This window comes from Rattus norvegicus, chromosome 7 (genome assembly GCF_036323735.1).
Source record: "Rattus norvegicus strain BN/NHsdMcwi chromosome 7, GRCr8, whole genome shotgun sequence".
Classification (NCBI taxonomy): Eukaryota; Metazoa; Chordata; class Mammalia; order Rodentia; family Muridae; genus Rattus; species Rattus norvegicus.
Window position 1 is genome coordinate 102,872,276 of NC_086025.1, and position 12,781 is coordinate 102,885,056.

The following is a 12,781-nucleotide window of genomic DNA, read 5'->3' on the forward strand; positions in this document are numbered from 1 at the left end:
CAATTTAAAGTTTTCACTTGTCAAAACTAAGATTGTCTTATCACCAAACCAATGCAGGGCCAAATTATGCTGCCTTTTATCTTCCTGATCACTGGAAAATATTCATGACCTGACCGCACCCTGAGTTGTATGTGTGCTCTCCACAGATAAATTCCCAGCCTGTGTGGATGTTCATTACCAGTGATGTTATTTAATGAAGGAGGTGGTTGTTACCCTCTTGGTTTATTAGTCGCAGTGCCTGTCTGTCATGTCTGCTCTGAGGTAACCGATTGGGAGTTGTCTTAGGAAATGAAGTCCTTTCGGTTTTAGAAAACGAAGTCCTTCCGGTTTTTGTGAAGGGCAGTCTGAGTTTATCTGTGTACCAGGTTAAAAATTTTAAGAACCATGAAGTTTATTTGTTTAAAGGAGCCATTATAATATTACCTCTGACTCTAGAAAAGAAAAACAAGACTCATTCAAATTTAGTTCCTTGATGGCATCTTTCATCCATTTATTTGCAACACAATAAAGTAGCTTGACTCATTTGAATTCATGTTCAGTGGCTGTGCCTTGAGGAGCACTGCAGGATCCAGCCAGTCCAGCACTTGGACCTTATACATGACAGTAACTTCACCAGGGACTTTGTAGACAGAGGCCAGAGTTCAGACACAGGGGTCTTGACTGATGTTTGAAGACATTAGCATTGCCTTCAAACCTTTGGCTGATCTGAGTTTCTGCTAAAGAAGAGAAAAAGTGTCATTTAAAGCAATAGCATGTTTTGTAGAAGAGCCTTGTTGGTTCTCTTGCTTGGTGTAGGGTTTTGGGGTCTTTTGTTGTTTTTTGTTTTGTTTCGTCTGTCTCTCTGAATGTAGAGGTCTATCTCTTTGTTCCAGCTAGTTCTTCTTACTGTAATTGTTCAGTGTGCCTCAGGGAAAGTTAGGCCTACAGGAGGAGGAGAGAGAGCAGAAGGCAGAGACAAATAATGCTGTGCGCAGTTACTGGGACTGAGTGGCATGGTCCCCGGGGACCCGTACATCTGGGCTGATTGTGGGGATGGGTCACGTGAACTCTAGGAGAGCAAAGGCATGTGGAAGAGTGAGCACCTGAGGAAAGGAAGGGAGTGGCGTTGGTCCTATACATGGCCGCAGAGCCTTGGTTATAGGAGCTACCACAAGCAAGTATAGCGCCTCAGCTTGTCCAAGGCTCATTGTCAGATGACAGTAAAAGCAGTTTCAGATGAGGTGGGATAGTGCCCACAGAGAAGCTGTCAATAAGTCAGCTGCTCAGGTTGTGTGTATGTGTGTTTCTGTGTATGTCTGTGTGTCTGTCCATGTCTGTGTATGTATATGTCTGTGTATGTATGTGTATATCTGCTTGTCTGTCTCTTGTTTGTCTCTGTGTGTGTATCTTTTTCCACACACTGGTCCCTCCGTGCCTGCTGTCAAAGCCTCTAGTATAGGCCAGGATGAGAGATGATGACAGTAACCAAGGATGGGAGCCAACTTGATTATGAATGGGAGAACTGTGACATTTAGGCTTGGAGGGTGAAAGAGAACTTGTAAGCTGAAGGAGCAGTAACAGGAAGCTGCATCTCAGTGGAACAGCACCTCTCTGCTGAGGTCTGAGGGGAGCCGGGTGTCTTCATGGTACCTATAGATTGTTAGGTGTATTTTACACAAGAAAGGCAACACGGGATGAGGGGTAACTGAGCTGTGCTATTACCAGTGAGGTTTTTAGGCTGGTTCTCTGGCATCCTTACCTGTAACTTGGATTGATAGCTCTCCTACCTTGTCTCAGAGCATGTGTATCTCAGCAGCCCACACAAGATGCCATGCTGTAAAGGTGTGGAATACAAGCTGGGTTCCATTGTGCTTGGAAGCCTCCTGTTTGGCCGTTGGAACTTGAAATTATGAAGGTGCTAGTATCTTGCAAAATTTGTGGGAAAGAAGAAAGACTAAGGGGATAAATGGAACCTAACCTCTTCCTCAGATACATGGCTCAGTAACCCAGTGTCTATGTGTAAAAACAACCAGAACCATCTACACTTCAAATGTGGTGCTACTGTTTTATATAGTTACTGCACAATCTTGGTGATGGCAGGCTCTCCTCACCATCTCAAGGTCATGGTAGACTAGACCCTAGACTTGCCCATCTGTTGGAAAGGCCTTACAACTCCCTGGGATGACTCATCTGCTCTCCCAGTGCACTCTCTCCAAGCACCCAGCGTGAGTTTTTGCCACTCCAATCGTAGTACAGTATGCTGACGAAGAAAAGCAGAAGCTCCCAGGCCTGATTAATAGATGAACAAAGTGCCCTCAACTGTCATAGTACCAAGTTCTGTGGAGAGTATGCCAGAGTCTAAGAAACCATCTCGGTCTTTAGGAAAGACTGGTGCTGGCTGCCTCCTGCCCCATCCTCCACAGCACCTGTTGGGAAGCCAGCCTTTGTTGTTGGCGTATAGTTCTCCGCCAGTCCCTCTGAGGACTCCTGCCTTTCATGCTCTGTGGGGCGGTTGGCCAGATAGATGTGCTTTGAATGGCAGCCTCCAGAGTTAAGAGTAGAGCTTTTGATAGTTAAAAAGTCTGTCTTCTCTCAGCATTCTGTCATGTCAGGAATTGATTCCACTTCAGCCCATTCTACTGTTAGTTTATCTGGTTTTGAGTACTTCGCTGGGTATGATTTCACCCCACAGCAGAAACATCTTGTGCTAACAATGTTTTCTTTTGTTCGTGCAGCGGAGCGGATTACTATGATTACGGGCATGGACTCGGCGAGGAGGCTTATGATTCCTATGGTGAGTGGCCATAGTACAAGAGAGAGAGGGCAAGTGGCCGTGGACAAGCCTTAAAGCTCCTGATTAGAAGACACAGCCACACTTGTTTAAATGACGAATTCATTTTGTGTGTGGACCCTCTTCTTCCTCCTATGTGCTCTGTGTGCGCCTTACTATTTCCAGAGGTTCACGTAATAGTTAAGCAAAACGTGTAAAGACCGCACGCTTAGGTGTTTTGTTTGGGTCGATGGCCATGCTGACCTTCTCACTGTTTTAACGGGTAGGTCGCCAGACCGCAGACACCTGCTGGCACGTGTCTTTGCTTCTTCCTAGAAAAGGAGATGACGCCTTTGAAATAATAGCCCACATGCTTCTTCCTCTCCCATCTTTACATTTTAATTCATTCCCAACCCCAAGACCTCAGAAAAATTATACAAAGAATCATTTCATAAAGGTCATAAAAGCTGAGCCCAGGAGGAGACACGGGGGTTTGTCAGGCTCATTAGGAGGTAACTGTTCTTAGTTCGAGGGAGCCCATAAAGGTGCTGGGCAATCCATGACCAGAGTCTCAATATGCAAAAGGGTGACAGGTTTAATTAACAGAATTGACGGCGGCGGCGACAGAAATGATAGTGAGAAGAGCCCTTGCTGCAGGGCAGAGGGATCAGGGAACAGGAAGCCTCTGTTGGTGGCAGAGCTCCAAGAATGCCTAGTGTCCTGTGCCTTTGAGTCAAGAGCCTGGGAACTTGACTCTGTGACATTTCCCTGACCTTAAATGAAAACCCATTTTCTGATACACTTTGAAGTGCATTTTATATCCCCTGCCAGGGGCTGGGGTGGCCTTATATTGGCCGTTTTTTTAATTTTCTTTTGTTGGTTGCCTTTTTTTTTTTTTTTAATTCATAACGCTTGAGAGAGATGCATGGGTTTAGTGAGTGCTATCTACTTAAGTTCACGTGAGTTTGCCAGAGGGAGTGACGTTGATTGCATGTTTGTATCAGAAGAGGTCATTTTAAGTATTTTTCTCTCACAGTCTTTTAAATTGGTCTCTGGGGACACATGGCTTTTTGATTGCTCTGTGTTACGGCAGGGACTTAACTGTTTGCTGTCTGAGAACTGGGGATACCTCAGAGAGTGTCCTGACACTGGACACTGGTGAAGTTCAGGGGGGCAAAGTAGTAGAGTGTCTATGGCTACTAACAGCTGTCCAGCATGCATGCTGTTCCTGATATGGTGTCACTGAAGGAATCCATGCCAGTGTGCCTCCTGCAGGCCCCGTGTGGAGAACCTGGAAAGAGGCTGCAGCTTTTCTCAGTCTACCATTTCCACTTTGATCTCTGTTTTTTCCTCTTTTTTCTTTGCCCAAATTATCTATTCTGTTTTGTCTTTTCTGTTGAAAGGAATTAGAATGGCCCTTTTTCATTCTCATCAGAGTTTGGTTAAAGGCTGCTGTCGGATTTGCCCCAGCAGGGAATTTTTCTTGTACTTAGTTGTTATTCCTAGCACAGAGGTCATTCTCTTCTCAAGGCCATCTTGTCGCTGATGTCACGATCATTTTGTGTTGTGTTCACAATATTTTTAAGTAAATCATTCTCTTTGTGGTTCTTTTATTAGTTCATCAGAGACATGTATCTCCTGTATGACATTCACCACTGGTTCTGACAGATGAAGCTCCTGGGACCTCATGACAGTGGCCTAATTATGATTCATCTTCCTGATTTTAGGGCAAGAGGACTGGACTAACTCAAGACATAAGGCTCCTTCGGCGAGGACAGCGAAGGGCGTCTACAGAGAGCAGCCATATGGCAGATACTGACTGTACTGTCTGATGTTGTGAAATAGCCAATCTCCACCGTCCTGTATACTGTTCAAAGTAATTGTTTTCTATGACCAATCCCTTTTTAAATAAATCAAAATGCTTAAAATCTGAACGGATGGAACTTAAAGCCACTTTGTTGAAGCATCCACTTGGCAGGGAGAAGAAGGACATGTAAAATTTTGTTATTTGCAGTCTGTATATGAAAGCTAGGTTATGAAAAGGAAAAAAAATAACTTTGATTAACTAGTGTTAAACAAAAAGATAGGTTTACTAAATATGTTAATCCATTCTTTAACATAAGCCTCACCTTTCATTTTAAAGGTTTCCATAGAATTTAGTTATTTTATCTTTCAGCCATATGCTAGTTTTTTTTTCTTTCTTTCTTTCTTTCTTGCCAACTTGCGTGAAAAGGGAGCCAATTACAAGTGCAGACAATGTGGTTTCTTTTGTAACTGAGTCCTGAAATGTTCTGTAGTGTTAGGCAAAGTCTCCTCTTGCTTGATACTAAATAAACTTTTGAAAGAAATTTCGTGTGTGTGAGCAAACGATTTCATGGTTTTTCTATTTAAAAAGTCCTTCATAAATAGCTGTAAACAGGGAAAGGGTTCCTCTAACAGCGCTTGTCATAAAAGGGTCACACTCAGTATTGTACAGCTTCCTTTAAAAGTGGTATAAAATTAAACGTGCCATGGTATACTCACCATAGGTTCCAATGCGGTCTAAAGAGTCCACACGGTATCGAACTGCTCAAGTGGCAAGTTAAACCCATGCAAACCAAACCTGACTTTAAAACTGGTTCTAAAATAACTACTGGATTTTCTGAAAAGGATGTGGTCAGTTTTCATCTTGTCGAGCGTTTTCTCACTAGTGCAACTTTGGATTTTTTATGAGACTTTTGGTACCTTAGTGAACACCTCGCTCCATGCTGGAAGCATAAGCACAGAGCTTTTAAAGACACTCTGACTTGACTAATTGAGGTCGCACTCGCCAAGGCTGAGGATGTGTAACCCTTAAACGGTCTTCATTTTCAAAGGTAAATGAATCAAATAAGATTTTAATCTCACTTAATTTATCTTAATATAACTAATAAAGCCAGGGAGATTACAACTTAGCCAGTGTCATTATCCATTTTAGAAAGGTTTTAACATCACCTAAATTCTCATTTTAAAAAGTTTAATTTGTTTTAGTAATCTAAAAAGCCTTAGTCTAGCCAGTTTAATTGGGGCCAATTCTTCCCTATTAAACAACTGTAAAACATCATAACTAGTTGTGTGTAATACATCTTTTGGTTAATAATTGAGGGCGTTCTTAAAAGTGACAAGGGTTTAATCAAGTTATTTGTTAACCATTTGGCTTAAGTTTTAATTGTAGATTATGTAAAATGTTTATCTTTTATTTTTCGGGGGGCTTCCTTATATTTATTTTGAGTAAACAGATTTCTTCTTTTGTTAGGAAATGTTGACCACCTTGGACTGTCAGAGGAGCTCCGTGTGACTTAGAGCAAACAAAGGTAAGCGCCTTTTGTCCATGATTCAGAGGTGCTGAGGAGAGGAGTTCTTGCTAATGCACTGGGATGAACCCTGGGGCCCCCACCACCTCTTCCCTTGTGACAGCACCCTGAGGTCCAGAGAGACCTCCTGGGGCAGCCAGGAGGCATTCACAGCATGAGTAGGGCAGAGGCTAGAAACAGGAGGCTCAGGCTGTCTCCACCTAGATTCCTAGCATAATTTTCAGTGAGAATAGAACAGTTTAGTGGACAATCTGCAAAGGTTTTTCTGAATCCTTAAGTTAAAGAAAGCAGTCTGTCTGCCAAACTGAATGTTAAATGTGAACCTTTCAGTTTTACACATATGTGTGAAAGCAAAAACTTACAGAAATATATATATATATATATGCAATTTTTCAAAGCCTGACCTTGGAGAACAGTGCTTTGTGCTTCTGAATCTCGAAAATTAGGGCTTTTATAAAATAAAATCAAACCAGGTGTTTCATACAATCTGTTTTTAACTCTGGAGATCTGTAAAGCAGGTATCTGTAAAGGAGTGATGGCATCGTTAATTTGATCTCACTCTGCAGACACACACCACTCAGGTCCTGGGCCACATGCTCTTTCTGATACTTCTCTTTTATGGTGTGATGTTTGAGGGTGTTATTGTGCGGTTTGGTACTTTGTTCTGTTTTCGTATTCTAAGATTCACTGTTATTCTGTGGCCATGGCTGGCCTGGAACTCATAGCCCGCATATACCACCTTGCCTGGCTGGCTGGCCTCAAGTGTTTATATTTAAGCTCTGGCACTCAGCTGTGCACTCTGGGCAAGTGTCCCTTCCTGTCAGTCCCTAGGAAATGATGCAGGCTGCAGTAGTCATGGTTCTCTGTCTTTCAGTAAGTGATCCTACTGTAGGCATTGTTTAACCAGACACTGATACAGTCACATACAGCTCAGTGGTCAGGATTGAATTCACATATCTAATATAGAGAAACATACAAGCTTTTCTTAATAGTCAGAATTAACTAAAATGCTTAAATTGCTCATAGAAAATGAATCTCCGCTCATAGAAAGAAATGAATCTCTTCTAATAGAGCAAAATGATGATATGTATTGTTTGCTGTTTGCCTGGGTTTGTTTTTTAAGTAGGGAAGGAATGTAACATGTCAGTGTCAGAGCTTTGGAGTCCTTTCTTTCTGAAGTATTCTTGGTTAGCAATTGGCAGAGCAAAGAATAAAGGTAGCCTTTTCTTTTTTTGTGGTTTACATAGCAAATAGAGTATTATCATAAAATTCTGTGGGTCAAAACTGTGACACAGGGCTATAGTCAGGGTGTTGGCAATGGTCCATTGTATAAGCTCTGGGAAAACCAACCCCTTCCCTGCAGGCCTTCGTGAAGTAGATGCACTCCCTTGCTCTCTCTGGCTCAGACCCTGTTCTGAGTCTAGAGTGTGTCAGTCCTCGGGTAGGCTTCTTCAATCAGGACTTGTGGGGTAGTCAGACAGGTTACCTGTTACCTATATTTCACTTTTACAGAGTCCGTAGCTCCATCAGTTGGTGAACGGGGATTACTCCAGGAAGTAGGAACTGTTCCTGTCTGTTTTGAGGGCTTCTACTGGCTGCTGCATTAGTAATACTTTGCTTCTCTGCAACCTATGACTTAAGGGAGGCCCTGACAGAGCTGCTTCTACCACAACAAGCAAGATTCAGAGCAGAGCAGAAGCAGGAAGGAGCTAGACACAGTCAGTCCCTGGATGAACAAGCCCCCAGGTCCACACTTCCCCCAACCAGGCTCGCCTTGCAGCATTCCATCATTTGCAGATAGTCTGTTCACAGTTTGAATCTCTCAGTGGATTAAGCTGTTGATTCACCAGAGCCATCCTGAAGTGATAGCCTCCCTCGTGTGCTTTTACTTCTCTCCTGGGCAATTCTCCATGCAGTCTGGCTGATAGAGTCGAGCATCACAGCTACAGGGCGGTCTCTTGGCTGGTCACTCCCTCCCACAAACCTGACTTCCTCTTGTTGCTATAAAGAGTGTCTGTCATGCCTCCATACTATGCTGTGCTCGTGTGCTCTGCTCCTGCCCTGTCTCTTCCTGTGTCCTCCTTCTGTCTCAGGTGATGACATTCCGTAGGATGAGTTCTGTCCTAGATGCAGATTAGCTAGTGGGGTCACAGTGATGTAAAAGATACAGGACCCTTCATTTAAGTCATTTGAAATCTGGTCATTTTAGTCAATCAGTATCCTATGCTCTTTTGCACATCCCTTCAGGACTCAACTCAGTATCCTGTTAACTCTCCCATCATCCTCTCTGAATTCAGCCAGGGTCCCCTCTGCTGGTAATTATATTGCCATCCTCTGCCCTCTCTGAAGAGCTGATTTTGTGATTGTTACTTCATTTCAGTCTTGATGCCGTTGCACAGTAGTTGCAAGCTGTATCAGTGGCCAAGCCTGTGCTTATCACTTCCTGTAAACTATTTCATTGAATTCTAATTACTTTAAGTGTTGCCGTCTGCATTTTATAGAGGCAGCGATGAAGCTTCGGAAGGTGAGGTCATTATGATAGCTCTAAGTCCTCATAATTGATAGAAGCCAGGTTTCCGTACAGATGCTGGGATCTACAGTCTTCAGGTTTTAAATCACTTCCTTTTCCGGTCTCCATGTTACACCGGTCTTGTCGTAGTGAAGGCTTCTTATAATGGGGAGCCGTCTGCTACCTTATATCCCACTGGGCATTCGCCAAACATGTGACTAGCACTGCTCCTCCCTTCCCTACCCCTGCCCCATGTTATTGCATAAGGAGATGCATTGACTTTTCAATGAAAACATCATGTCCCAATCATGTACTTTATTCCAAGTCAAATCACTTTTAGTATTCACGTGGGGTACCTGTCTTCTGAGTATCTGCTTAGCAACAGGTGGAAAGGTTATAGAGACAGAGACAGCTCCTGCCCTTCCAAGTGTCACAGGTCTGCTGTGAAAAATTAGAAAGCCAAGTGCCAACAAGCATGGCCTCGGACACATGCATGTAAGGTGCTTTATAGATGCCAGAAGAGGGATGCAATACCCAGGCAGGGTACTTAGAGAAAGGAAGTTGCCAATAGGGCCACAGGAACAGAACAGAACACGTTATAGGAGTATCCATGACCCAGCATGGTAACCTTGGATGAAACTTCCCCTTGGTAGGGTCACCACCCACGAAATGAACATAACAGAAATGTCTGCCTTCATAGAGCTATGTATCTACAAGGATGCCCAAAACAAGGTCAAAGTTCTTTCATTCTCCTGTTGCTGTGTGTTTGCATAAGACAGTGTGATCCTGGAGGAAATGTCAACCGTGTTGGATGATGAAAGGGAGAGATGAGCTAGGCTGGTAGGTGAGGGACATGGTGCATGTGCAGAAGCTCCCTTCCTGCCTGCTCTGCAGAGACCACACCTCCATGCACTAAATTCCACCCAGAACTCTGTACAAACCTCCTAGAGCCCAGCAAATTTAGCTCAAAACTACATAGAGATACTTATCATGGTGTACAGAGAAAGGTCCCATATAAAACTGATGGCTTTGAAATATATTGAGAAATCCAACTACCTGTAAGTCACTGTTTTCAACAGTCTGTGGTGAATAATAGGGACAGGAAGGAGAGAGCTCATCATTAGCATTAAAGTGGTCCTTTTCATCCTGGCTCTGTGCCCCTGTCTGGGAAAGCTGGAAGTCAGTTTCCCATCCCCTTCCATCGTCTTTATCTAATGGGAAATTACAGTCACTTAAGATGACTCTAATTCCCTGGACTCCTAGGTCAAGGAGCTTACCCCACCTCTAACCCTGACCACCTTCAGGGATCAGCTCCCAGGCTGAATTTATTTTCAGTTCTTCCAGTTAGTCCTCAGCTATGTGTGGATTCCCGTGTGGTCTTGCTGCTGTTTCTTCCTCTGTCTGCAGATGGGGTCACTCCTCACCTGCCCACTGCACTGAAGCCTTGCTGCTGTTCTGCAGACTCCTTACCCCTTGTGACACCTTCCTATCTGTGCCAGTTTCTCCCAGATCTCGAGTTCCCTTGCCCCATTGGTCCAGCTCATAATCTAGCACTGGCTGCCTATCAATTTCAGTAAGACTTGAAGCAGGACACACACAGGAAATCTTCCTCCTTGGCCAATATCTTTGTATCCAGTCACCATTCAGAGACCCTTGGAACATTGTGAATTCTGACACAAATGTTCTGTGACTAGGTGTTTACCCTTCTTTCCACCATCAAAATAATAAACATCTGTGGTACATTTCTTTGGTCTTCTTTTACAAGGTTGTAAAGTGGTGTGAGTGTTTGTGTGTGTGTGTGTGTGTGTGTGAGAGAGAGAGAGAGAGAGAGAGAGAGAGAGAGAGAGAGAGAGAGAGATGGGGGGAGGGCACACTCAGGTAATTCTTTCTCTGTGGGGTGCATGGCATCTGACATCCTGTGAGCTGGGGCCATTGTGAATGAGTGAGGAGAGATAGGAGTCTTGAATTCAGTGTAGATAGCCTTAGGTGTCCTTCTGTATGCCTTATAGGAGGGGTGGAATCCTCCTCACCCCTCATCAGACATGCATTCTCTCCTTCCAGGAGCCTGCTTAACAGATTCCTTTTAAGAGCCAGCATATTGAAAGGCAGGCTTTATACCAAACACACGTGAAGGACCTGGAGCCCCGAACCTCTTGAAGGAAACAGGCTTCACAGTGTCTTTGCCCATCTTCCCCTCTTTTCTCCTTTTCTGGATCCTGCCAGCTTGCCAAAGGCTTCCCTCTAATCTTCAGCCAAAAGAGTGCACTGTTTCTGCCAGAGATTACTGCCTGACAAGACTCAGTCCAGGGCCAATTTTGAGCTCCTGGCTTGATTATGTGGGTTGTCTTGCACCCGCCAGTAAGCTCCCAGGCAGACTTGAGCTAGTACGTTACATTTTATAAACCTGAAGCATTTAAAAGTCATCCGAGAAATGATCTTGATTAAAGGTCGGGAGACCTGCCATATTAAAAGTGTTTAACTCAACGTGTTAATCCTTTGGACCACAGTTTGCATCAGGTTCATCCACGCATCATATGCAGGTGGCCCCAATATGTTTGGGAAATAAAAGATTCAGACCCAGTGGCTGCAGAGGTGGTGCTGAGTGAGGGCGATGTACTGGGTCTGTGGAAGCAGTCAGGGGTTGAAGCTGAAATGGGGTTGTGAAAGTCAGTCATGCAAGTTGGGGGCCTGGGCGGGAGTGGGGGGATGACAGAGACATTGGGGCTGACAGACTGGTGTAGGTGGGAGGTGCAGAAGGCAGTAGGCTGCTTGGTCTTCTTGTGTGGTTTGGGACTTATTAGCTGTTGCTGGAACATGCTAAGTTGCCAGGAGACGTTTGGAGCAAGATGGTCTGGAAAGACCAGAAGGTGCTAGGTGTCTGCAAGCTAAGAACATGCCACTTTGTCCCCTAGCACAGGTGTGTGCAGTTGGAGCATGACACAGGGACCCCACACACACACTGGGGCTGCTGTACTCCTTCTGAATGTCACCTAGGTTTTGAACTAACCATTTTTCTATGGAAATAAGTAGTGTGGTGTTTGTTAATACAGGGGTTATTTAAACACCCAAACGTGTAGTCTCTCATTAGACAAGAATGAAAGGCAAGTGCCCAGGAAAGACCCATGAGAATTTCGCTGTTTATTTCCACAGTTGGTGTGGCATGTGATTGCCTTTCTGAACTCAGCCCTGAACACACAGTGCTCGGAGCCCCAGCAACACCATGCTGTTTATCTCGACATCCTCTCTACTCCACCAATGTTTTCTGCCTTCACTTCAGCCAGCCCCTGCTGCACTGGTTCTCATGTGTGTCCTGTGTGTGCTGGGTGCTCTGGCCTGAAAGCCACCATTTGACCCAGGTGCTACCATTGTTGCTTTGTTGATGTGTACAAACGATCTTCACCTTTTGTCTTTTTCAGGAACTGCTTCTGGGAAGGCTGCTTACGGACGGTCACCTCACCCTCGTGCCTACTCAGCAAATGAACCACCGGCTCTCGAACTTGACAGTCATCAATCGATTATTATTGTTTTGTCCCAGATTTATGGTTTTTGGAATGCTTTTATGAAACTGTGCTTTTTTTTAATTTAGAAGGTTTTTATTTCTTCTTAAAGAAAATTCTATTTTGTTGTGTGAGAAACAAAAACTGATTTGTATTGTAACTAATAAAGGCTCCCCATCAAAATCTCTTCTATTTTAATATAAATGAAGACCAAAAATCTAGTTATTCCTACACAGCGCTATAAAGCTTGCGTACTCAACAGCTTTGTACAACTCTGGCTCCCCACAAGACATCAAGAACGTACACAGACACCATATTGGAGAATGGTTTATCTATCTCTCTTATGGGCCAGTAAATGCTAGAGAGATAGATAGCACAAGAGAGTCCTGTGCTGTCCCAGGTTGTGATAAAGGCCTCTGTAGCGGTACATGGAGCAGAGCAGGGGCTTTGGTGCTGCCTGTGATTGGAAACAGAACACAGAGGTCACAGCGTCTGTGTTGTACACTCGGTTCATTGGCTGCTAGTGCGTTGTGATTTTAATTCTGTGCACCCTGAGAGCATGTGTTTCGTGCTGGAAGCTCACGCGGCGTACTTCCTGATCCTGGAATTTCCAAAGCAGTCTCACACGTCACGGGGGTGTTGCTTTCTGCCGGCATATGTTTCCTAGATGCTTCCTGGGTTTGGGACATTGTGT

General features: G+C 44.2%; 1 protein-coding gene across 6 annotated transcripts in view; it reads left to right on the forward strand.

Annotated features, from left to right (window-relative positions):
* Positions 1-12,270, forward strand: part of Khdrbs3 (KH RNA binding domain containing, signal transduction associated 3) — a 157,918-nt gene extending 145,648 nt beyond the window's left edge. For 4 of the 6 annotated variants that reach the window (NM_022249.2, XM_063264204.1, XM_063264202.1 and 1 more), the window contains exons 8-9: positions 2,715-2,773; positions 4,477-5,097. In NM_022249.2, the coding sequence (NP_071585.2) occupies positions 2,715-2,773; positions 4,477-4,568 (151 nt within the window). In that variant the 3' untranslated portion in view covers positions 4,569-5,097. Of the gene's footprint in view, positions 1-2,714; positions 2,774-4,476; positions 5,098-6,023; positions 6,082-12,006 lie in introns of those variants that run through there. The other 2 variants (XR_005486718.2, XR_010053039.1) reach the window with 1 other exon arrangement.
* Positions 12,271-12,781: the final 511 nt, after the last annotated feature.